The sequence below is a fragment of the Psittacula echo genome (assembly GCF_963264785.1).
Source record: "Psittacula echo genome assembly, chromosome: 5".
NCBI lineage: Eukaryota > Metazoa > Chordata > Aves > Psittaciformes > Psittacidae > Psittacula > Psittacula echo.
In genome coordinates this window covers 81,486,038-81,513,262 of record NC_137739.1, presented here as the reverse complement: position 1 = coordinate 81,513,262, position 27,225 = coordinate 81,486,038, and the positions used below count along the sequence as shown (strand labels likewise).

Genomic DNA, 27,225 nt, shown 5'->3' with positions numbered 1-27,225 from the left:
TGTGGTTTAAGTCAGTCCTACTTAAGGCAGTTTTTCAGGCTCCTAACTCAAAAGTTCAGATGGTCTCAAAAGCCCACAGTTACCTGTTGCTTTAATACAAGGAGCCGTTGAACTTCAACATATGCAGCCTGCAGGGCAGCCCTGGCCTGCAAGAGACTGCTGTCCACACTATGCAAGGACTTGCTTAACTCTTCTTCCCTCAGCGAAATAGCCAACAACTGGTCTACCTGAGAACGTTCTGAAAAAGAAACAAAATATAGAGTATAACTGTATTTGACAATACATTAAAATACATTACCTATGGTTTTTCAATAAATACTACCACCTCAGACTGTAGAAATTACATAAATTAGGTTAAGTATCACTAGTTATACAAGAGGCTGAAAAGAAATAACTGCACAGGAATAGTCACATCTACATGAAAGAAGAGCAAAGTCCAGTATTCCTCTCTACAGATTCTCAACCTTGACTCTAATAACTGTTTCCATCATAGTTTTGCCAGCACTGATTTAGTTTAGTTGAACAAAGTCATTCTCTTCCACAAAGATCTTTTCCTTGAGGTACACATGTACGGGAAGTACAAACACACTTTCTATTAATGTCATTAAAAAGACAGAGGCAAACTTAAGCTAAACAAGATTTAAATTATTCAGTTAATTTAGAAGCCGAGTAAGGGCAGCTTGAGAGAAAAAGAACCCAGTGATGAAAGATCATTCTTGAAGTCTCAGATGACTTCAAGCCACAAGACTCACATTTGCAATCTCTTGAGCATAGTGCTCTGTAAAAGCTGCTCCTATATTACTTTCTGAAGTCCACTGCAGGCAGAAAGGAGGCACAAACTTTTCTGTTGGAAATAATGCCTGACAAATTAAGATAGGAAGCTTCAAAGAATGGGTTGCAGACTTGACACCAGTCTACTCCATGATCTTCAGGAAGAGCCCAAGAAGCACCAAAGTAACATCAAGGAACTACTATATTAACCAAGTCAAAATACTACTAGTATTTAGTCAGTAGTATTAATAGTGCAACTACTAGTTATAACCTCTATACCAGATGCACATACTATGATAGTCACTCACCTTTTTTACCTTTGATTTTTCTTCTCTTATTCTTTCTTTCTAGACTAGGGATCTCAGGAGAAGATCCCTCCTGCAAGTAAAATAATTTATTAAAAGTTACAGGAGCAATTTTCCTAAATCAAAAAGTCAAACATCCACTGTCTTGTCAACTACTACTTGTACCCATAGAGAAGAATGTGCAAAATTAATTGTATATTCTCATACAAGAGAGGGCAACAAAGTGGGTGCCATGTTTTCATCTCAACGAGTTAAAAATATTAAATAAGCCAACAGCTTTCAACTTGCTCAGATGTTTAAGACCACACTTGGGTCAGATTTTCTGCTCTATGTTTTTAGTTGGAGGTCTAGAGGATTAAATCAGTGAGGAATTAAAACTATCCCTTTCTGCAGTTAGTAAAACCATTTTGAGGATTTTGACCAGAAACATTTTCTTCCCCTCTGGGTAAGTCCAAGACTGGATAGTGAAACAAATTCAGAGTTAAGGCTATAATTTTAAGTATATAATTTTGTAAAAATGCTTGTCCTTCCTTGCTTCACCATAAAACCAGAAACATTTAAGGAAAACAAATCTCTACTACAGCCTACCTTCCATTTAAGTTTTGGAACACCAAGATCCTTGCTACAACAGCAACTACTTCTACAGAACTATTTTAATAGCTCTCATTTACCAGCATAGCATGTCAATTACAAATCAAAATTAAAGAGCATTTGCCATTCCTACTAATTAAAAACGAATAAGCAAAAGTCCTGCACTAGGAAGGCAGAAATGAAAAATATTCTTAAAAAAAAATTAAGTCAAAAAAGCAAATTAGTTTGAGGCTATCAGTGTACAAGACAATCAATTACAGAAAGTCCTCCTTGCAGAGATCATTCCAAGGCTGAATGACCACTGACTGGGAAAAAAACATTTCTTATTGCACCAAAGCTGGACAAAGTTACACACTTACTCCAGTTGCTCTTCTTTTCTTTCCAATTCCTTGGCTGTCATTTTGCTCAGTACCAGATGTGCAGCTGCTGTCTGTAGCTGCATCTATGTTATTAGACACTGTAAGAAGTAAAGCATTATTTGAAGCTGTATGGTTTTCTTCTGAGATTTCTAGCATATTTTGTTTTTCAAGAAGAGGTGTTCTCTTCTCTGGGCTCTCCTGCTCCTGTTTTGTGAGGCCTGCAACCTCAGAAGTGGCTGGTAGGCTGTGACTCCTTCCACTAGTCTCAGTTTTTTCAGACATAAGTGGTGACAAAGGAAGAGAAGATGTCTCCTGTTTCAAGTCAGCCTCAGTGTCAGCACTTGCCTCATATCTAGATGTTACATGATGCAAGGGGCTGTCTGCAGTTATTTGCCCACTTTCTTTTATTTTGGCTTGTTCACTGAAGAAGCTATAAGCAGAAGGATTTCTCTCTGCAACAACACTGCTTTCAGAAAAGCTACGTTTTCTGGCTGAGCCAGGCATTGCTAAGGAAATCTCTTCCCACTGGAATCCTTCTAGCGAAGACAGATCAGATTCTTCACCGAGTTCTAGACCTTCTTGCTCATTTTGAACAAGAGGCACCATTTCGATGCCAAACCTTTAACAAGACAAAAAGAAAAATAAATATACATGTAACAAGGCAGCTAAATCTAGAAAACAGACTCCCCCTTCCCCAAAAGCACATTACTGCTTTAAGAGATCTAGCAACTCAATTACATTGGTATTCTGTGCTTTGTGTCTTACCTGGCAATGGAATATGTTTCATGCATCACAAAATTAGATTCAGCAGCTACGAACTGACAGCATGATTTCCACATCTGAAATCATGTTGTTGGAATTTCCAAGTTTGGAATAAGCAAATATGACATCTTCTCAAGACACTTCAAAAACTTCAGGTTTAAAGAAAATTTCAGAAGTGAAGTATTATAAAATAGCTTCCTTTAAGCATAAAACCAAGATGCAGATCAGATGAAAAGATTAACAAATGAAGAGGCAGCATTTATTCTGCCTGCAGCAGTGCAAGCATTTTTGTAATCTTGAATAAATGAAGAAATAAGCAAATGACACAGGAATGTTCACATCCCAATTGCATTTTTATACTCTTCCACTTACTATAACTTGAAAAGCAAATATACTGCCGGTGTATTCACATTCAGATATTAAGCAACGATTATGAACTGGATCAGAATCTTTTTCTAAGCAGCAGACTACTATTACTTATCTATAGACAGACATCCACAGCAGGAAGTAATGACAAAAACTCTATTATTTGTATGTGCAAAAGATGGTGGTACAGCAAGCTTCATTCTCAAGTTTTAGTTTTAGGTTTCTGGAATTCATTTCAGATTTGGAAAGAAACAACCCTCCCCCTCAACATGCTCACAGAGAGGCATGGTTAGTTCCAAAAGATACCGACCTTGGTAAGCCTTTGCCAAGTTCCTGCTTCTTCTTGGTTACCTGCTGGATGACCTGATCCCAGTTTACATTTCGCCGGGAAGCACTAAGAATCTGCCTGAGGGTGGGTTTAAGTCCTGACTCCTTTTCAGTCTCACTTCTTCGATGGCCACTCACATTCCGAATGCGCCGTGCGTTATTGAGATTGGGCTCTGGAAGATGTGTTCCAACTTTGCTCTTCAAACTAATATGTCGTGTCAAGTCTCGTTGCAGAGATGCAGGGAGGCCAAGTTTGCTTAAATCAGGAAGCAGGCCCAGTGACTGGACTCCTCCTTTTTGCAGTTCATGATCTGAAGGATTTTCAAAACCTTCCATTTCAAAGTGATCGTGTGACTTGACCTGCTCTTCATCCCCTTCTCGATCCTGCGAGGAGGTTTTCAAATCTACATGCTCATGGTTCTGACTGCTTAATGGAGAAACTGTGGAGTCCATCTGAAACACAGAATCTTTTAGATCAGCAGGAACAATACTTGAAGCAGCCAGCTTTTCATCATCGTCCTTTTCAGAGGCAGCAGGTTTACCTTCTGGAGTGTCACAGGGTAAATAAGAACTAACAGAAGAACACAACTTTTCACCTCTTGACTCTAACTTCTCAGCTCCTGCTAAATCATCATCACTCACATCTTCTAATGAATCTAGTCTGAACTCATCCTTTGGCAGTGTTTTCCCAATTTCTTCCCTATTCTGGTCACTTGCATCCTTGCAAGAGCTTAAGGGAACATTTTGCAAGGAATGGGTGGACTGAACATCTTTGGGGCTTTGTTCTGTTTCATGTAAGTTATTAACAGTCTCTCCAAGATGGCTATCAAGCACATCTTTGTTGTTTTGTAAGTTATCACCACATGCACCATGCAGCTTCGATGAATAAGAGGAGGAACTGTTAGTTTCCAAGTTCAGTGCATTCAAACAATTCTGCTCTTCACCACCAGCTGAGGATAACAAAACCTTGAAATTTTTTAAGAGACTGTTTTTGTCTTGGTTTGGAGAAGATAACATAATATCTGTGATATTCAGAAGAGGGAACTTCAGCGATGGCATCTTATTACTTGTGCCATCAGTTTTGTCAGGCTTTTCACCACTGGAACAGCCTTTCATTACCTTGCAAGACTCAAGGTGATCCGAGGTCACATTAGAAGAGGAAGATGCTTCCCAGTTTTTAGGTTTTGAAAGGCTAACACTGACTTCACAAGTTTTTCCTTTCATTGGCGAATCATTAAGAGGCATAAATACAGACTCTATTTTATCTGGAGGTTTAGATACATTATCTTCAGACCATGGGTGCTGCTCTGCAGCTTTTTGGGATGGGTAGGGAGTCCAGCGATGCATTTTATCTCTGGAAGGACTGCCACTTTTTCCACTGGCTTTTGAAGTTTTGCTTTCCGGTTGCTTTAACGCACCAAAATCCAAAGCCCCCTCAAAAGGAAATTTATCACTAGTAAAATCAAGCAAGTCCTTCCTATTTTTTCGATCTCTGTATGGCGGAACATCAATGTCTTTCTCCTGCCATGCATATCTTTCCTTATTATATTTAACAGGTTCTACTGAATACGTATCTCCTGAGCTTCCAAAATTCCAGCCATTTGCACCATGAGGACTAGATTTCCAGTTTCCTCCATAACACTTAGAATTCCAAATAGAAAAATTACCTGCTCCTTCCAAGTGCCAAGTAGAATTTCTCTCCCTAGCACTGTGATGCCAATTTGACACTCCTCCTCCCCACCTACTTGGATGCCAAGCACTTCCAGAATTCCCATAGTTATGCCAATTTGAAGAGCTTCCCAAAATATTTTGATGCCTTCCAAAGCGTTCCTTTGAGCCACCTGAATGTCTGTTAATGTTCCACTGAGAGTGTGAAAAATTGCCTTGTCTAGGACTAATATAATTTTCCCACTTTCTGTCCCTCTGTGGTGCATTATGATGATGCCATGATGACTGATCATAAGCTTCTCTTCCTTTGTAAGTAGTTCTTTCTTCTCGCCTTCTCTGTGATCTCCTATCATCACATTCTAATTCTTGGTTTGCACAGCTTGGCTCAGTTTGCCTACAAAACAATTGAGAAAAACCTGAATTCTGATGCCATCCACTGAAACCCAAGAGCACACAAACCACACATTTTATTTTTTATTTGCACTGGGAAGAAAACTTTTTTTAATAAAGAGAAAACAGAGATAACTTCTTTAGCTGCTTTGCTGTTCAGGCTTGTGTAGTGTCTGACTTTCAAAACTGATGTTGTACCTTTACTTAAATATGATATTTCAAAACTGCTCTTACAGGAGCAACTGATTTGGTGCATGGACAGTTCAACAGACTAATTCTTAAATACTTCTGTTTAACTCAGAAGATAATATACCTTTTCATTTACCAGTTATTGGACTACTAAGAAACAAACAAAAAGAAAGCTTCTTTCTGTCATATAATCTTTGTAATTTGAGTAATCTTGATAAAAATCATTCATAGTGAGATAAGTATTTTTCTTGAGACTATTCCGTTGGAATTAGATGGAGTAACTTGAAGGAACTGATACAGAATAGAATGAAGGTTAGGCTGAGAAAAGCAGTTATCCTACTTACTGGAAAAAAACAACTGAGATCATGTCCCAGTCCATAAAGCTGAGGTTAAACACAGTATGTAAAACATCCACACAAGTTGCACCTCAGATACAAAAATATTTTGTCTTGTTTTAACTAAGAGACTTGAACAGCCTACAGCATGCAATGCTGAGTTTGTATGAGCCTCCCAGAAGCACTACCTACTGCCCTTTGGATAGTACTTATCTTGGCAACTTACCATGAACACGTGGTAAGTTATCACATGTACATTTAAAGATAAATGCTACCTTAACACCAAGAGCTATTCCCAGGGTCAGCAGTCTAAATGTTCTAAGTATTTATTCAACCAATTAGGAGGGTTTTTTAAAACGTTTTTCCAAAAACTGATTACAGAAATGCTTCTTTCTGACATTATAGAAATATACTCATCCTAGATCCCTGGACAAGCATGACAGGAAACTTTCACACCATTACTCAAAAACAATTGATTCACTTTTGAATAAATTGAATATTCATATTGTGCACCTCCTAAGCTTTTAAACAGCTCCAGTTTTGCTAAAAGATTCACAAATAATTACTCTCTAATGGGAAATGGCCTCCTGCATAAGATAAAGTGAGTTGTAAGAGAAGGATCAAAAAGAACCAATGTCTAAGTGATACCGTTAGTTCTAGGAGCTGACTCAACTACATTATGATCTAATGGAAACACTTTTGCTGTTATTAGTAACTTAATCCATGTACTTTTGTTTTTTCTCCTTTCAAACTGGCATCCAGTAGGGACAGATTTTCTAAGATTTCAGTTGCCTCAGAATACCACTGTACTGGCAACATTACTCCTTTACCACAAAACCTGTGGTGACATTGCTACAGATATGAAAACATTACCATCCTGCAGTACAGGGACACCCTAATATGACAGAATAGTGTCAAAACCAAATAAACTCCACAGATTTTGCACTTGGGAGATGCCAACTGAAATTTTTAGCCACAGCAAGCAAGAGTTCCTTTCAAAAATCATATGCCCCTTCCATACCATCACCATGCCACAAGACTATTCAAACAATATATTCTCAACCGCAATGCACACTAGTGGAATCACATGGAAGATAAAAGGCAATACTTCTATTTCATAGTGAGCCACTAGAATTATGTTTAGCTTAGTTCAGATAAAACAGGTATGAAATTTCATTGAAAGACTATGGGATTTCAGTGTGACATAGCAGAACAATCTAACTCATTGTAAAAACAAATAAAGTTTTATAACAAAGCATGTTCAGCAACAGTTCTCAGTAAAGGCCAGGTTTCTAAAACCACCTCCCACCCCAACAATATTAGCACTACTGTCACATTCATTAAGCCTTTCAGTTAAATGGGTATCAAACACTAAAATAAAAACATTACTGCTCTCCAAACATAGGATTCCACACTGGGGACTGGTTTTATCCATAATGGAGAATAGTTGTATTTCCTCACTAGTAGATCCACAGAACAAGAACATTCAGCAGAAACACATTTACATGCTGAATGTACAATATCCACCTGGGGCTCCTGGACTGTTGTCATAACATGTACACTAGCTAAAAGCAGTTTACATCTCACAAGCACCTAAGTCTAAAGAACATATCCTGTGTTAATAGCAGTTCTATGACCCAAGAGGAAACTCACCGGTTCCGTTCCTTCCTTTGTTTGATTAGTTGAATGACTTCTTTGTCAAGGTATTCTTCTTCTGCCTCTTCTTTCTCTTCCTGTTTTCTGTCATGGTCATACACATTCTCTTTGTGCAGCTGGCTGGAGATGTGCTTGGCATATGCTGACAAACCCACCAGCGTCACTCTGCACACCCGGCATTCATGATTGCTGTCCCTAGGAAGAGAGGCAGAGGGTGGACTTTCAACTCTGCCAACAGGCATGGCAGGTACCTCTGGTCTTACTTTGTTTCCTCTGAATGTGCTTGAGTTCAAGGCAACTAGGTTTTGTTCTGTATATTTCAGTTACTTGACTTCTTTGGCTTTTTCTTTCAAGGTCTAGTTTTTCGATGGTCAAGTTTTTTTACAAGATTTTTTTCCAACAATCAAGAGGTAAAGACTTGGTAATAAAGCTGCGTTAACAGGGAAGAGGAATTCTTCTTGAATTGTTGTACTCAAAATCTTTTCAGAGGAAACATAGTGAGCGAGGAGGCAGAGTGGAAGGCTTACAGAGCTAGCAGGAGCTGCTCTGAAGCCTATCCATGGTGCCAGCTGCACTGGGGAAGCTTGGTGACAGCTTCTACATTTAATCCTTGCCTTGAGCCTTCCCCCAGTGAAATTTAGAAAAGGGAGGAGGCAGTACATGGATACAACCAATCCTGATACAACACAGACTAAACTGGGACAGCTGAGACTGCTGCCTGGAATCCAAAGACTCCACAGCATAGCGAGTGATGAGAGGGTGTCTTCAGTTCACTGTACTTTATTTGGTTCAAGCGCGCATGAGGTCTGCTTTCCACTTTAGAGAACTTATCTTAAAAAATAAAGAAATTATTTCAGCTGTAGGAAGTTGACAGCTGTGTCAGACAAATGGCTTTACTAATGTTTCAGTGAATATTGGATTATGGTTACAACTTTTTTATTATTATTATTTTAAAAAAGATACTCAGCTTTCTAAAAATACCTTATCTGTTCTCCAGACAAGTCCTTTCAATACTCCACTGTTACAGAAATACATGGTTAATGATAAAGCTAAACAAGGCAAATGTGTTCACCAGTTAAAAAAAGTCAGAAAAAACTTAATGAAAGCAAAATCCACTGCAAACAGCTCAGCTGAATCAAGTCAGGATTCTCTGCCTGCCTCCAGGATGCCTTCTTCAATTCTGCTATTTAAATCCTAAAAGCAGTTATGCATATCCCCATGATGCTCTTGTGACCAAAGTCTGATAACAGTAGCTTTAGAATAGCATCACACAGTCCATGACTGGGGTCAAAAAAAAAAGAAAAATAGGACCCATAAAGGCAAAAGACCAATATGAATCCTTGGGGGGGGTTTCAGAGAAAAGTTAAAATTAAATGATAAAAGGATCAAGAGATGTACTTTCACTCAAGATACTAAGCCAATATCCTTATCAGAGTGGTTTATGGAGTGTCAGCAGCTATGTTTCCTTTATCCTGGAAATCTGTGGGTTTCCTACTAAGATAGTTAAGATTTAACCGATGCAGTCATTCAGACACAGCTAGAGAGGGTTCTATTTTAAACAGACTAGTTATTAAAAATTACTCCTTTTACATTTTATTATTTTGTATGTTGCAGCCTAACTAATTTCAGATTAAACGTTTGGATAAATTTCATTTACAAAGTCAGTAGTTTACAAATTTAGTCTGTGTGGATGATTTTCTGGCAAAGAACAGCCACATACCCAGATCAGCAAGTGCCTACATGGAGTTCAACATGAACCAAGGAACAACAAAAGGTGAAGGAGGATGGGAGTGAGGCACTGGGAGTGAGAATCCCAGCAAGATAAGAAGGAGCTGGAATTTACTGAGTTGCTAAATTGAGGACTGTTGGAAAACTTTGAAGGTCAGGTTCTCACACCTGTGCTTAACCAATTATATGTTAGTTGTTAAGGGCCTCACAGATACGTATCCAATCACAATGTGCCAAGTTAGTGAAAACAACTTTAAGAAAGAGTATATGAAGAGTTAGTTTTCCAGAATAAATGGCTTTGTCTGATCACATTGATCTCCGACTGCGTTCACGTCCGCGACAAGTCTGTATTTTCCAGAGAGCGGTGTACTTCATTTTGTACACTTCACACTTACTAATAAATATCCAAAGCTGAGATACTACATATATATTGTACTTGGGCTATCCCATTAATCCCAATAAAGATAACCAAATACAATAGTAAATATTACTAATGCCATCAGAAGAATCCTCTCCACATTCATAAATGGCACATCTATACACTGTTAATAGGACTTGTTTCAAACTTAGGTCACCACTCAACGCAAACTGCAAACAGAAATTCGTCTTCCTGATGAAAAAGGTGCTCTTTTTACATAACGTTCCACTTCAGTCATAAGGACTCTTCAACAAGAAACATCTCAGTGGTACTGCTTAGGTTTTAGAGAACAATCCAAATCCTTCTAAGACCCATGTTTCAATTCTGTCACGAAATTTTCATCATCCTCATTTGTAAACTAAATAAATAAATGTGAAGTTTTACTTGCTTTGGACAAAGCCAGTGAGTTAACAGCTGGCCTAAGGACGAAGAACTCTATCACTTCTAACGTGCAAGTTTCTCATTACAAAGCTGTGGCTCTTGTGCCAACTGACAGTCTCGACAGAAAAGCCTCAAGTGGGTACTGACTAGGCTTCTCTGTCCTGTTTTTAATCTATATGAACCTAAAAGGTGACACTATTTTTTTCCTGTGTGAAAAACTGCTTAAATTGTAGATCAATTGGTAGGAGTTCAGATAGTTATACTTACAGGAATTTACACTTCCTTCAGTTCTTTCCTTCCCCTACCTCCATTAATACCAACCAGAACTGGGCACACTCCATGATATACACCGATCATATCTTCATTATTTCCCTACCATACAGGAACACCACACAACCTTACTTGTTCAACAATAAGGTCAAAAGCAGTTGGAAACAAACATGACAGACAGAAGTATTCTCAGTATAAAAACATCCAAAAGCTTTATTCACTGTATCTGTACTTCAGATGGCAGACTCAATGTCCCTTGTATAAAAGGGTTATTTTGCTTTCAATTAAAAAAACCCTCCAAATCCTCCAAAAAACCCAAATCACAACAAAAACACTAAAGCTTTGTACTTGACATCCAATTCTCCTTATACATCACATGGTGTAAGACTTCAAAAAGAGAAGACCCTTAAAGCGTTTCAGAAAACTACTCTAGCTCTTGAGATTACTAACTTAACTTTAAAAGGAGAAACAAGTGAACTGATGTGTGCATTTCCTTTACCTCTTCCTTACAGGAAGTCTAAAAAGTGACTTCTAGTTGGCTATTAAATTTGAAGGTAGTAAGATGGCATCATCCTCTGTTACACAATTCAACCACACTCAGGCGGCTGTTGTTTGTGCTTCACATTTTCTACTTGCAATAGCTTTTGCTTTACAAGGCTGTAAGACTAAAATTAAATGGGAGGAAAGAGGAGAGGCACAGAAGCCTGCTGCTGCACAGTGGAAAATGAAATTCATTATTCATTTTGGGAACAAACATCTTCCATGCATTCTTCTGAAAGAAGTAGTGAAGACAGTTACCTTACTAATAGAAAAGGTAACGATGCTGAAACAAATTTAATTTCAGTCTTACAGAAATGGAAAACCAGGAATTGCCAGACCACTTGCAAGTAAGCCATTGCGGACGCAATATATAACTTCTAGAAATCACTATTACCTTCAGGAGTCACAAACTAAAAAAAAAAAAAAAATAATAAAATATAGTAAAATAGTAGCTTCAAAGGCCAGAAATAAGATGCTGAAATACGTGAAATTTTAAGCTGATCTCAGAGTCATTATCAGAAGAAGAAATTCCAGAACAGAAATGATCTACAAGTTAGCTGACCAGAAGCCCTAGGTCTGTTTCTAGTGCCAAGGACATTTTGGTTTCTGAGCCATCCCTTCCCAGGTGTTCAGCAACATAACAAATCCTTTTCACGCTCAACAAGAACGATATTGAATACCCCCATGCACTCGGTCCCAGGGACATTTTCAGAATGTTCCTAGCTCCCAATACCCAGTTGTGTGGGGCACAGCAGAGACAAAACCAAAATTATTCTGGGTTTTTTGGTTTTGTTTTCAACTAACTGAATTCAGAACAAAAACCCCCAACCAACCAAGAATGTAAGGATGGCAATGGCAGGGAGGGGAAAAAAAAAAAAGGGGGGGAGGTGGGGAATGTGAAAAATTTATTATCATTTTTATGCCCTCCATCTTCACTACAAAGCAATTTTTATTCGGAAAAAAACCAAACAAACAAAAAGAAATGGCTTCCAAAAAGCTGCTTTCATAAATTCTCTCAATGTGACACAAGAACAACTTTGCTAATCCAAACAACTTGAAGATTTTGTGAATCCCACTAAACCAAATCTAATTTCCAGGGGGAAAGAGTATTTAATTTTCTTCCTATTTAACTTTCTTTCTATTTCACCACTTTGAGAGTCCACGTAACTGCTGCCTAAAGACAAGCTGAGGATGGAGATTCTGAAGACGGAAATTCTTTTCCCAGCTTATTAACCTGCCGTGAAGCCCCAGACAAATAATAAATAGAAGCTGAAATTAGACAACAGAGGATATTTACTGACAGTTAACATGCACCTCAAGGTAAGCAGTATCTTTTTATTTATTGTCCTGCAGTAAGTTAGTTTTTTCTTTTAGAGAATTTGGAATGTTAGCAGATATAAGCAGGCATACACATATGCCACAGATTTTCCGCAAGTCTTAACCTAAAGACATTTTAAGGTGCTGATTTAGACAAACTACAGCAACACTTAGCAACTACACAAAATAGCAGTATACAGTACTATACAGCTGGCTCAAACAAATGTCTTAATCTGTGACATGGCTGTAATAGGATCTTCTACTCCAAACACAGGCACTTTCGTGCAGCCATACATAAACTCTGCATATAAAAAATTACCGTAGAGAAATAAATTTCTAACGTCCCCTACTTTTGAAAAATTACAGATCAAAACAGTTCAAAAGTTTTAGTAGAATTCAACCTGGCACAACTGATCTATATTGGCATTAGTATTTATCATAGTATAGATCAGAGTCTTAATTTCACTCAGCCTTTTTTTGATAGTTAGCTCTTTAAAACAGGGCCTAGAGTCCTAACAGCTACTCTCACCTTACACAAAACAGAATAAAAGCTACATGAACAAAAAGCTAGCATGTGAACAGAAGTAGTCTACAACTTTTCCTTCTTGGATGTAAGATAGATGTCCTAACAAAAATGGATCTCCCACACCCCTAACAGTTGAAAGAGCATCACTTATTATTATTTTAAAAGCTGTTTAAAAGAGAATTACCATTTGCACATAAAGTTTGTGCTGCAAGATGATTAACAATTAGTTTGTAGGTCAAATACTGCAGCACAGACTATCTGATCTCTCTGGTTACCTCAAAACCCATGCACCTGAGAGCACTTTTAAGTGCACTCTGGTAACACCCTGATTCCAAATTATCAGGATGATATTTGAACACCCCTCAAGTCCCTCCTCCTGCTTTCCAAAGGTTGCAAATAAAATGAAGGAAAACAGAAGGAAAACAACATCCACTGGGGTGAGGTCCCTTAACTAAACAACTAGACTAAGATGACAGGACAAGGCAGTCACTCAAGCAGATGTAGACTTTACATCCAAGACAGCAGTCTTCTCACAGTCATTTAAAAGATCAACAATTGTTTCCAAATCATCGAAAACTTTAAAAAAAAAAAAAAAAAAAAATTAAAAATAAAACCACCAGTGTTAGTGATTCTGCCAAAGGCAGAGCTCTAGAGCTGCCAAGAAATAAAGTATGAAACTGTCGTGTTTAAAAAGCGTGTTCTTTCATCTTATTTCACTACAGTCCAAGAAATACGGGAGAACCTTCTTCCACATCATTGTTTACCCAGAGACAGGAGCCACAAAAGCATAAAATGTAATCAGTTCTAAGTAATGTTAAGTTTGATGGCTTTGTAATGTAAAATAACTGAGGTGCTTGAAGGTAGTTGACATAGTTTTAGGTCCTTACGACCTTAGTACAAACAGTGTAAGAAAAACAGAATAAAAAAATAGGACCTGGGGACGGGGAGTGTCTGGGACTAGATGTCCAGGTTGTGAGTAGTTAAACTAACTGATAAGTAGAAGGACAGGATGACTGCTATGTCTGTAATGTTAATTAAACTAGTGCTTCAAAGACTGCCAGAAGTCATGAAGATTGTTGGAAGAAGCAAACGAGTCTCAAAGACCACCACCACGTTTTTGTATGCATGCAGGAAACTTTCTGGAAAATGATGTAATTCATGTGTAGCCTCATGAATATGCATTTATGCCCAGTGACTATATGAGGATGGCCAGTGTAGCAATACGGTGATACACGTTAGGAGGAGCTATCCCCCGTGTCTCCCGGCGCCGCAATAAAGAATACCTGCGTGTCAACTTGAAAACTTTGTTGGTGAGTTTGTTCCTGGAGTCTTTTCTGAATCAACCCCGAGTTTTTGACTTTAAGAGAACATGCTCATTGGCAGCTTTATCACAAGGCATGCAACCAAGTGATACATAAAAATAAACTGTGCAATTCAGCTTGTATGGGAAACAGGACATGAACTCTTCCAGAGTTACGTATACAATGTACAGAGAGGAAGGATTCAAGATTGTTCTCATACCTTCCCTTCAGATTTTCAAGTTCTCTGTGGTGGAGCATGCTTCTCACATGTTCTTCCATCTCCTTCAACATAGGGGAGAAAAGTAAAATCAGTCAAAACAAAGTCGTGTGTCATATCTGAAAAACTCACTTTTGAGAATCCCCTGACTTGCAGGAAGGCATAGTCTACTCCCATAGGGTTGTAGCAGTTGCCATTACTGTTTTTATGACTGAATGCACAAGTAGTCACAATCTCAGGAAGTTATATAATGTTACCTTTCCTGAGGAAGGATACACAGGAGTCGTAAGAATTCAGCAGAAGGGGAGCAGAATTCCAGGAGAAAGACAAACAGGAGTGCATGAAGCAAAGCTTGTAAGACTGATTTTTGACAAGTTACTGTTGTTCATTTTTTCTGAAGTCTGTCCTGGGTTCAGCAGTAGCAATCATTTTTCTCCTTCTTAGTAGCTGGTGCAGTGCTGCGTTTTTGACTTTCGGCCTGGGAACAGCACTGATAACACCGATGTTTTTAGTTGTTGCTCAGTAATGTTTAGTCTGACCAAGGGCTTTCTGAGTCTCATGCTCTGCCAGGGAGGAGGGGAAGCCAGCAGGAAGCAGAGAGAGGACACCTGACCCAAATTAGGCAAAGAGGTATTCCAGACCACAGCACGTCATGCCCAGGATGTAGAACTGGGGGCAGTTACCCGGAAGGGCTAGATCACTGCTCGGTCGGGAGGGGTATCGGTCAGCAGGTGGTGAGCGGTTGTATTCTCTTCCCTTGTTATTTCCCTTATCATTAGTATTATTGGTGGTAGCAGTAGTAGTTTTGTGTTATACCTTAGTTACTGGACTGTTCTTATCTCAAACCATGGGAGTTACATTCTTTCAATTCTCCTCCCCATCCCTCTGGGAGCTGGGGGGAGGAAGGGGGGGCAGTGAGAGAGAGGCTGCATGGCTGGGCTTAAACCACGACAAGTCTCATCAATATCATTCTCCAGAATCACAGTACTTAAACCACTGTTTTCCTGTGCAAGTCAAGCAGTCTCTCTGTATTTATATTATGACACAGCTAAAATTTCACATACGATTTTACTGCTAGGTGCACTTCAGAAACTGAGATGTATCTAACATGTCAATTTGTTGCCTACAGCAACCTTGATCCATGAGCTGCAGTGCTGTTATAACTTATTGCTATTGAAAGAGAGCTGCTGAAGAGAAAGAATGGTCATAATTCAGCAAAAGGAAGCAGCTCAGAAGATTTAACTTTCTCTTGGCATTTCAGCCAAAGCATTTGGAAAGCTTCGGAACACATACTAATTACTATTCTCCCTAGTCCTTGAAATCCTACCCACAAAGGATAAGCAACATCTTCAACCTTGAAAAGTTGTGTTAATTAATACATTGGAACTTGCAATATATCCATATGCCACATTTCTAAGCAATATATGAAGGTCCATTAAGAAACACTCAGTTTCAAAGCAGACTTCACATGATATGCAGCACACAGCAGACACATATCTTCCATATGAAAACACACATATCCCTAAAGGAACAAAAAATTTGTGTATTACAGTATTCTTAACTTATCACAATTTACAGCTAAATAACCTTGAGTGCTTTTCACTTTAGTAGCTTTATACAACAACATAACTCAAAGACCTCAATATTTTTAGCGTTCAGAAGCAAGCATACTGCACAGCTCATTTCAAGAAAGAAACTCTAGAGGCACATGCAAATATACAATTTGTGATAAACCTTGATCAATATATGCCTAGTAAAGGGGAAAACTCTCACACTTGGCACAATTTTAAAATGGAAGCATTTCTTACACACAGTTCATATTCATATCTTAAGATTAGCATCTACTGGAGGAGGTATGGCATTACTTTCTTACCTTTCTTGAGTTGTATGCAACGTGACATAATATGCATTTTCGTTCTCGAACCATGCTTATTACGCTGGAAAGATCTTATCCCATACCTGCAATTAAAAATAAAGAACCAACATTCAGGATTTTGTCCCCAGTATTCTGTTTTAGTAAGTTAAGTAAAAGCAAGCTACTATTCATGAAAACACTTGTGCTGAGTTTCTCTTAGAGAATTCATACCTCTTGTACACAATTTTACTTCAACCACCCTGCAAGGTCCTACACCTGGGTTGGAGCAATCCTAGGCACAGCTACAGGTTGAGCAAATAAGAGATTCAGAGCAGCCCTGCAGAGAAGGACTTCGGGGTGTTGGTCGATGAGAAAATGAACATGAGCCAGCTTCAGTGTGCGCTCGCAGCCCAGAAAGCCAACCGTATCCTGGGCTGCATCAAAAGGAGCGTGACCAGCAGGTCCAAAGAGGTGATCCTGCCCCTCTACTCTGCTCTTGTGAGACCTCACTTGGAGTATTGTGTGTAGTTCTGGTGTCCTCAACATAAAAAGGACATGGAACTGTTGGAATTAGTTCAGAGGAGGGCCCATGAGGATGATCAGGGGACTGGAGCACCTCCTGTATGAAGACAGGCTGAGAAAGTTGGGGCTGTTCAGCCTGGAGAAGAGAAGGCTGCGTGGAGACCTCAGAGCAGTCTTCCAGTATCTGAAGGGTGCCTACAAGGATGCTGGGGATGGATTCTTCATCAGGGACTATAGTGACAGGCCAAGGGTTAAAGGGTTCAAACTTAAACAGGGGAAGTTTGGATTGGATATAAGGAAGAAATTCTTTACTGAGAGGCTGGTGAGACCCTGGAATGGGTTGCCCAGGGAAGCTGTGAATGCTCCATCCCTGGCAGTGTTCAAGGCCAGGTTGGACAGAGCCTTGGGTGGCATGGTTTAGTGTGAGGTGTCCCTGCCCATGGCAGGGGGGTTGGAACTAGATGATCTTAAGGTCCTTTCCAACCCTAACTATTCTATGATTCTAATCAATATTCTTTAAAGAAAAATAAGGTACTTTTGAATAGTTACTTAAACCAGTTATAATAAAAAGTAGCTTTCCCATTCTTTCATTTTGCTCCTTGTCCTCCAACACATGGCACTCATTCTAAAAGCAGATAGAGATCTGTAGGCATCCTCTCATCTACTCAAATTAGATTAGCAAAACACTTTTCAACTCTGTTTGAGAGATAAGGAATTGGGGAAACCAAGAAGGGCAAATTCAAATTTGTACTTTGGTACACAGGACAGCTCAAGATATTTAAGGCTCCAGGAAAATTAAACTAAGGGCATTCATGACATCAAAGACCATCAGTCTTCATGGTTTACGAGGCAATTTGTCCACCATAAAATAAAACCTGAAGTGATTTAAATTCAATATTTCCCTCATTAACCTCCCTAAGAACTACTACACATACACATGTACTGAAAGATTCAATTTAGACAGCATTTTAAGATACATTCTTTAACACCATGCTGTACATGGGCACCTTATGTATTAGTCATTAATAAAAACTATTGATTTTCATTAATTACTCCCAACAGTACGAGATTATTTAAAACTTTGCACCAGAATAGTAAACATTTCAATACTCATCACCTTAAGACTTGCATATATGCAAATGAAAGCAGCAGCAGATCAAATTAAATGGTATACGTATTTTATCATAATGTTTAATTCATAAGGAGGGCAATTAAATTAGAGAGGTACATAACAGTCTAGGTTATAATACAAAGACAGTACAAAGTCTGTGCAAGAAACAGGGTATAATTTTTGCCTTTTCCCTCTCTTACAAGACACTAAAATGCATAATGATCAAGAATCATGGTAATTTTTTAACTGACTTGGCAGAGGCAGTTTCTCACCCTAAAGTGGAAATAAATTTATCTTTTTACTACTAGGCATTTTCACATCTCCACACAAAAAGACAAATCCTTCCAAGCTTTGTTATCTTACATTAGTCAACTTCAAAGATAACTTAGCTACTACCATCAAGCTTAACCTACAAGAGCCTTCTTTAATTGCTCATCTCCTCATCTTACCCTGCAAAGTAAATTCTATTTACCATGAACCGTCTATATCAGGGGTGTCAAACCCTCTGAATCAGATACTGAACAGAAGCTGCAAGCAAAGGGCAAGAACTGAATTTTTACAGAATCCAGATGACCCAGATTTAAAGCAGCTCTGGCATTCTGTGGTCCTCTTCAACTGTAAAAAAAAAATAAATCAGCCAGTAAAACCACATCCATTCTGATTCCAAAATGTGGTTCTTTGACAAATAACTCTTTTCCTCCAGATATGCATGTCCATTTACAGTTAACATGTGCACCAGCATCTGTGCCATTTAAAGGGGAAGGAATCAAGAGTTGCGGTAGCCCTTTAACCTTTAGACAACAGAGAAAGCAGTTTTCTCCCTGCAAATATCCACATCATCATACAAAACCAAACACACTTAAAACACACAAGGAGATTCAATCATCTTACATTCCCTAACCAGCATTCCTAGGTTGCCATGCTTGATCTCACTAAAATACCTGATAGTGTTTAAATGTCCATTCTCAAGATTCATCTCATGGGCACCTGATGTACTTGAATCATTAGTAACAGTCCGGGTTTTTTTTTTGACAAATCACTCCCAACAAAGGTACAATATAATCCAGTACTTTGCACCACCCCAGGTCATATAGAGCACACATAAATTCAGATGATATCAGTGCTATGCATGCAGAAACTCCTCCCTTCACAGAAGATCACAACACAGAAATGCAAAGTTTTAGAACAAAAAACGTTAAACCCCATACAAGAAGTCTTACTTGTTTTGAAACATTTTAACTGAGACAGTAGTTAAGGAAAGTTTAAGCTAATGTGAGCAGAGACAGAAAATGAGATATTTCAGCCTCATGATTATCCAGTAGGTTATTAGATGAGTATAGAAGGACATCATCAATATACTGTTTACCCACAGATCCGTGCAGCTACAACAGATCTAAGAGAAGTATTTATTATCACACACAAGTGACAAAGGTTTCAACACCTACCTAATAAAGCAGAGATGTTTTAATATATAGATACTCCTGAAAAGAAAAGGTGCTAATCTTTGCATCAATTTCAGATACTTCCTTTTTGGATTAAAATACTCTGTACTCCCCCCAGCATTCTTCACTAGCTCTAATTTGTAGTTTAGTGGAATATCCTACATGTGTTACGGATCTCATCAAGATTACTCAACTATCTGCAGAATTTATTCTGCACAAGGGCAAAACAGCAGCATGGGACTTATGAGGAAAAGCAGGGCAGTGGAGTGTGGTGACTTGCCGACACAAGTGAGCACGTAACATTAAAAAGCTTTCACAAGCAGAACTAACATTACACCTGTTTTAGCTCATTAAAACATATAGTAATGATAGAGGATTACAGGAAGAGTTTTAAGATAACTACCCAACCAACTGGGCATTACTTATGATACAGTACTAAAAATACTAATGGAATTCAAATGCTATTGGATGTCACTATGAAAAGCGAAGCTTTAACCTCCAGAGAGAAGCCCTTAGAGGCAAGAACCCAGAAGCAGAGATTCAGTAGATGCTACAGAGACTGGGAGAAGACACACCCATGTTCTATTTCCAGATGCCTCTTGACTTACTGTCTACATAGAGATAAACCACTTCCCATCACACTTAGCTTTCTCCCAAATCCTGCTAGAAAACCCATGGCTCACTTTAATGAGCTGCTTCAATTTCACTATAAAAGAACCTTCATTAAGTACTTTGAAAAGCATTATAAATTCAAGGTATTCCCTCAGTCAGTATGCAATGGTGACAAGAATCAGACAGCTTTTGAACCATATAGTCAGTGACTGCATTTCATCTCATCATATACTAGTCTGTTCTATCACAGAACTGTAATACCAAGAAACTTAAAAAATGAACTTTCCCTACAGAAATGCAGGCATATTTCAATACTTAACAACAAAACCCCCATACTTGAAACACTGAACAACCTTCAAGCTTTTATCAGATTTAACATTTTGTGCTGTTGAAATTACCAACTTGCTGCACAGAATAGGAAATTACTTTTTATGGAACATTAATAGGAAAACAAACGACTCAAAAATAAGTAAACAGCGAACAAACATGAGGTTCTGCCAAAAACATCCCATCACCATATGAAAGAGAAACTGCAAAATATAAAGCTTTCAAATGAGATGTCACAACAACTTTCTATTTTACAGGAATGTAACTGAACAGTGAGTGATATTTATTTGTTTGTTTCAAAGAGATGCATTTCACAGATATGTGATGGAAGTGCAACTTGCCCAGAGGCTGCACCTGCCCAGAGCTTGGAAACACCATACACAGATTTAATTAACTTAAGCAAGTCTGCTAGAGAGGTTTCCGAGCACACTTCTCATGAGTAAAAATAGTCTACAAAGAAAATCAGGCATTAGACTACTTCCTGCTACAACATTCATTTGTCCACAGTAATTCAACCTTACCGGATAACATACATTAAAAATGTACTTCAAAATTAAATCTGCTACTGATCAGTGGCTGAACACTGACTATATAAAGCCACAAGTGCCGTGGAGTGAGGCAGGCAGCCCAGCATTCCAGCTGCCTAGAAATCCTCAGGAGGCCTCAAAGAGATCAGCAGTACTGGCCTGTCTAAAGGCCTGCCTAAGTGCTGCATGTCCCTACAGATAGCCGTGGAAACTCTACACTTGACAAGAATGGAAGTCTAGAAGCCCAACTGTGACAGAAAGCTCTGCAGCAACATGTTCCTCAGCTCCTCACAGCAATCTTGTTCCTTTTGCTTCAGTTCTTTTCCTCCTGCAGCAACCGACTGCATACGCCCTAGTTGGAGCTGTAGTACAGTAATACAACTACCACAGACATGGGAAAGGAGAGGAGAGCAGAGAGGAAAGAAGCAATTCACCACAAGGTGCATTTATGAAATCTTTAGTCAGTTGATGGGAAGAAGTGTACAAAGTCATTTTGACTTTGAGACAAGCCTCTTGCTGAAAAGAATCAGGAATGGAAGTGCATTTAGGCCCTGGAAAGCACTTAAACAATCACTGCTAGGCTAGACCATATATAGTTTACCAGCACAATTTACTTTGCCAAGCATTTTACAGGAAAACTGGGAGAACCCCACATAGGCCTTTGATAGCTGTATCAAACCAGCAATTACGATATATGAGCAGTCCAAAGCAATAATAATTGCTAATTTAACTAAATAATGCTTCATTACAGCCTAGTAAGAGATTTTCTTAAGGATAAAAATTATAACTAGAAACCTACTTCTCTGTATTACACACTGCTTCAAACATCAAAGCCCTGCACTGCTGTGAGAATGCTGTACAAAACCAAGTAATTCATCGTAACAGAGGCCTATGCTCAAATTTCATCACCTCGAGCAGGATTTATGTGGAATAAAGCACCAAGGTTCCAAGGCTACCTTTCCTTTCCTCTGAGGCATCTGAATTCACTATCTCAAGATCTACCTGAAGTGATTCTCCCCTTGCTCAACAGTAACTTTTACCAATTAACATTCCTTCTGGGCATATTTTGGAGGCATTTTAACCTTCCTTCTGGAAATGCTAATCTGTGCAATTTATCCAACCAACAGAGAGAAAACTAAGGATTTACTAAAGTTAAGTCAGGACTCACAGCATGGTTCTCCTCTATCACACTATCATGCACTGTACAGAATTAAAATACTTGTACCAGAAGCAGTTTTTAAGGTAAATTCCTCCCTGGTTTCCAAGACTTAAATTTCATCCTCATGACAGACTGATGGTACTCTAGATCCCCCCACCGGAACTGAAGGAGCACCACTGCACAGCAAATGTTATAACTGAGCATCCAAGTGCTCAACTGTTTTGATATTGAGCTACAAGGACAGAAGAGTTATTTCACAGATCCAAGTTCTTTTAAGTTCCTGTTAAAAGCAGTAGTCAACTATCTAGCCTAGAACACATCTATCAGAAACTGTTTGCATGCTATCCCAGGAGTGTGACTGCCTTTATGCAATATACTGGGAAGGCAACTGACGATAAGGTGAGTGTAGAGAAATATCTTCAAAAGACCAGCACAGGCAAGGCAACACCTAGCACAAACACAGAGTTTTCATTGATGTCTATTTTTATTTCAAGTAAATCTAAGAATGGGGCACAGACCAGAAGATCCCCCACTCTGGGACTGGGCATGTGCTCACTAAACAATGTCCATCATTATCACAGCAATGCCTCTCTATTCTTCATATGCAAATTAGTGATAACAGCCCAAAGAACTGAACACAAAAGTGCAGGGCTCAGATCAGGGTGAGTTCCCAACACCAACAATACCCTGGGTGAAGAGGACCAATAAGATGTTGTTGGATCCATCTGTGCTGATACTTCTTCTCTTCCTCTTTCTCTTCTCCTCTCTTTTTTGTTGAATATTGACTAGCTGTAAGTAAAAACGCATGGCAGAGGACTTGCTGTTCTAGTTAATCATCGCTATTATATTTAACTATGCGCCTTGTATTTAGTATTAATAAATCATAAAACTGGTCGGTTGGTGTCGTTTCACCTTAGTTCAGTACAAGAGTATCACAAAACTTGGTCACTGCTCCCAAGGGGAGGAAGGTTGCCCTAAATGACTCCTTTCGGATCACCTGTGAGCACTCTTTGGTTTGGAATTGTCTTTATATGTCTTTATATGCCTACTACCATTACAGCTTCAAACATAATCGATAATGATTGCAACAAAGTCTCATTAAGAAGCAACACAGTGATCCACAAGATGCAGGACAAACAACCTAACTGATTTAGATAGTCTCCTGATTTACAAAATAATTCATATCAGCTTATTCCTATAAACTTATGTCACATTATAAAAGGCCTTCAACAAACAGACCCTTATAAGAATGACAGAAATACCCACCATGTAATTTTAAACTTAATTCTGTAACATTTAGCTGCACCTTTTTTTCCCTTCCTAGGGTATTTAAGCTTATAATAACCTTCACTGGTAGGCATACTATGTCTGTTTTACTGATTAGAAGAAGGGTACTGGGAAGCCAAATCAAAACAGACTACTCTATACATCCTATCTGTTGCAGTTCCACAGGAGCAGATACCTGGCCTTGGCAAAATGACTCAGACTTGCATAAAAAAATATCCATATAGACATAAGAGAGCACACAGGAGAGCAGTCAGCCAGTCATTGGGCTCCTTCTATTTATACAGTCACTACAGAGTATGAAAAACAGATGGAGAGTGATATGAGGTGCTCAGACCAAGGTAGTCAGGTCACTCTTCAGTATACGGAGCTCTAGTGCCAAGTAAATTCAAGTTAAGGATCCAAACATTAGGACATCAGTCATTAATGGCCATGTAGTCGAAATATAGGAGTCTGTCTGAATTCTTACATCTCTGTAATGCAGTTTGCCCCAAGACTGAATATCAGCAGCTCCATCAACTCAGGATGTACAATCAAAATGTAAGATAACCTAGGACTAGATGAGAAAAAAAAAAAAAACTTACACTACAAATATGAATAATATTTTCATAAAAACAAAGAAGTTTTTTTGTAATGCATAGTACCCGCTCATTTTCCTGTCATTGGTTTGAGTCGGATAACATCTCAAATCTTAGGACACCACCTGGTGGCAGAGTTTACAGAAGATGAGTTACCAGTGTTAAAAATGTTATCAATGTAAGTCTGATTTCAATCAAATTTAAATTTTATTCCAGATATCTTATGAATTTTGTCTCTACAATAAAGTGGGGAGGGGAAATCAATGGAAAAATACCTTAATTTTACCTAGATCAAGTCATTGACACATCTTAGTATCTCTGTACACAATTTGGATATGTATTCATAGAATAGTGATTGCTGTTATTCTTTGTACTGGATATCACAGCCCTGCATAAATTAAAATGTATTTAGCTGACACACCTTCAAACATTTCTGGACATTTCAGGTAGAAGTTACATGAAGTTAGGTCATAGAAACCACACTGGCTCAGATAACAGACCTACATAGTTTGCCTAAAACCAATGACTTGTTTCAAACTGAAAACACTAGAACATAGCACCTACTGTGGTGCAAATGCAGTTGGATTGCACTGCCACTCCAGTTGCAGCCAAGCAAGAACAGAAACCAAAGACAATACAGTTGCCTTTAGCTGAACAGATCTCAGAATAGGAAGCTATTTTCCAAGGTAACGAGTTACGCAGAGATGCTGCACTGGCCATTAGAACTTGTTATATTAATCATAAATACTGCAGTGCTAACAGGGAGATAATTTCAATCTTCAGCAAAACTATTAAATTTGTGGAAGGGTTAAGTGTTTTTTGGGTTAGTTTTTTGGGGGGGGTTGATGGGGTTTTTTGTTGTTGGTTGGTTTGGGGGTTTTTTGTTCATTTTGTGGGGGTTTTTTTGTAGGCTCTATTAGTTCAGCAAAACAGGCTGTTAGTTTAATAGAGCAATTGAGGCTTGACTGAAGAAAGTAACAAATGAACAGAAAAAAACAGCAGAAATACAGGAAAAGCAGTCCCAGGAACTGATGCTGAAAACGAAGTCCAAGAAGCCTCAATCCTTTTATTTCTCAGGTCCACCTCAGAACTCACCTGATCTACAAAGCTCTTTAAAGCTGCACTTCAGAAAGCACAGGAGGGAACATGAGAAGGAAATCTCTTACTTTCATAAGACCGTAGTTATCAAAACGCTACCAATAAAGGACAACAAAGCATAAACTTCAGTCACCAGTGACACTTAATATCCAATGCTTATAAACTTTTCCAAGTTGGAGCTCATAAGCACCCCTGAACAGTTCTTAATATAATTTAAGCCTGCATGCAAACTACCCCACTTTTAAATACTTTTTACTTCATTGTACCCTTAATGTTTCACACTCTCAGCCCCGCTCGTTTTAAGTTAGCAGATATTTATCACCACATTCATATACCCTTTCACTAAAACACACCTTTAGCAATATATTACAAAAAAGGTAAGCGAGCAACTCTGCCCCCAGAGCCACGTTTCAACCCAGAAAACGCTTCTGGCGGGTATGAAGAGACCTGATGATAGCTACACATCTGCAACAGAGAACCTGGTCTAGCAAAGCTTGTATTAAAACAGGGCAACGTTCAGGATTCATTGCAGCAACAAAGGATGCTCACAACACAAAGGAAAACGTATGCCCGCCCCAAGGCAAGATGTCCGGTGCAGCCCCCCTAGGCCAGGCCTGCCCCGCTCACCTCCACCAGACCCGGAGCAACCCCCCATCATCCCAGGTGCCCCCCACCGAGTTCCCCGCAGCCTCTGCTCCCCGCGGCCTCGGTACTCACACATCACACCCTTCGCCAAGGCAGCGGCCCGAAAGCCCATCCCCGTGCCGGACCCAAGCAAACCCAGTTACCGCACGTCCCCAAACCCACCGCCCTCACCAAACCCTATCCGCGTCGGGCCGGGCCGGGCCGACCCCACAGAGACCCGCGGTGCACGGCGGGGCGGAGCCACTGCCCAACACAGCCAATGAGCCGGCAGGAAAGTGGCCGCGCTGCACGCCGGAAAACACGCTTCCTCCTCCGCGGTGCCTGCCGGGAAATGTAGTCCCGCCGGAGTGGTGGCGGGGCAGTGATGGGCGAGCGGTGTTGTAGAAGCAGCGGGACTTGAGGTGAAGTCGGCAGGATGGCAAATGGTACCACTGGTTACTTACAAAAACATGGAATAAGCCAGAGTCTCACATGTCCAGAAGAATGGACTTGTGATAACTGGCATACTTGGGAAGCTGTAAAATAGCAACTACTTGTGAACAGATGCCATAAAAAAAAGGTGAAAAAGGAGTTATTTGCAAAATATTAGGCTTCTGTGTAGAAACTCCCTATCAGCATAGCAAAAAGATACAGGACCTAACAGAAGAAACTAGAAAAGGAAAGAGAATTTATACTATCTTTGAAAACTTAAGTTACAAAATCAACTTCAGAAAGAAAGGAAGGGCAAAAGTAGGAGAAAAGGTTGAAATGATGCTCATGCAACCTGTCAAGCCTCCTGATACTGTACAGAATACAAACTGTACTCCCTGTAGACTAGGAGGGAAACATTTGGGGTGACTCCAGTGATAACGACATGAGAGTAAATGATTCCTCATCCCTTTTAAATTCAACTCCTCCTGTGTATCAGGCCAGACCTCTAATGAAAACAGAAGAAACTATTGGGCCTTGGAGTAGAGCAGGAGACTCAAAAAAAGACCCCACTTGATCCCATTCAAATGGCTAATTTACAAGAATGCTATAACCGTAAGCTGAGTGAAATGGAAACTGAATACTTGTGGTGAGTATGTTTATATGTTTAACTGGGGGAGACAGAATTTTACTTGATGGCAATGAGACCAATGGAATTTGGGGTCTCTTTTGGGGAATCTTTTTAAATGCTGGTCCTGACTGAACCCCCAAACAATCCCCACTTGATAATTAGCAGAGTGGCATACTGAGTTGGCAGAATAGATATTTTGGAAAGAGGAGACCCTCTAGTAATACCTATTATATACCCAAATGAGCTTCCCACAGCTGTTACAAAAGCTGCCTGTATTCAGGCCATGAAAGAGTATGAACCTACTGATGTTCTCACATCAGCATCTGTAAATTATGACGTCAAAGCCATTAATTAAGGGAGCTCCTGCTGCTCTCAAACCTTATTGCAAGAAGAGATGAAATTAAGAGAAATTCAGACTTTAATGCCTTATTGGCCATAAGAGATATTGCTGATTATGATCAAGACCAAGTTCTAATGCACAGAGATCTCCCAACCTGGGCAACATTAATGCATGACATAAATCATGGGTGCGAAATGGGATGGAGCACATTATCATGGAAACCATGCTAGGGCACGTGAAAAACAACGAGGTGGTTGGTGACAGCCAGC

General features: G+C 39.3%; 1 protein-coding gene across 1 annotated transcript in view; it reads right to left on the bottom strand.

Annotated features, from left to right (window-relative positions):
• The window catches only part of ZNF106 (zinc finger protein 106), a 40,880-nt gene extending 15,148 nt beyond the window's left edge, over window positions 1-25,732 (bottom strand). The window contains exons 1-8 of the mRNA XM_080619766.1: window positions 25,650-25,732; window positions 16,291-16,376; window positions 14,421-14,482; window positions 7,717-7,914; window positions 3,465-5,543; window positions 2,027-2,645; window positions 1,080-1,149; window positions 84-238 (exon numbers count right to left, since the gene is read on the bottom strand). Of these exons, the coding sequence (XP_080475892.1) occupies window positions 84-238; window positions 1,080-1,149; window positions 2,027-2,645; window positions 3,465-5,543; window positions 7,717-7,914; window positions 14,421-14,482; window positions 16,291-16,344 (3,237 nt within the window). The 5' untranslated portion in view covers window positions 16,345-16,376; window positions 25,650-25,732. The remainder of the gene's footprint in view (window positions 1-83; window positions 239-1,079; window positions 1,150-2,026; window positions 2,646-3,464; window positions 5,544-7,716; window positions 7,915-14,420; window positions 14,483-16,290; window positions 16,377-25,649) is intronic.
• Window positions 25,733-27,225: the final 1,493 nt, after the last annotated feature.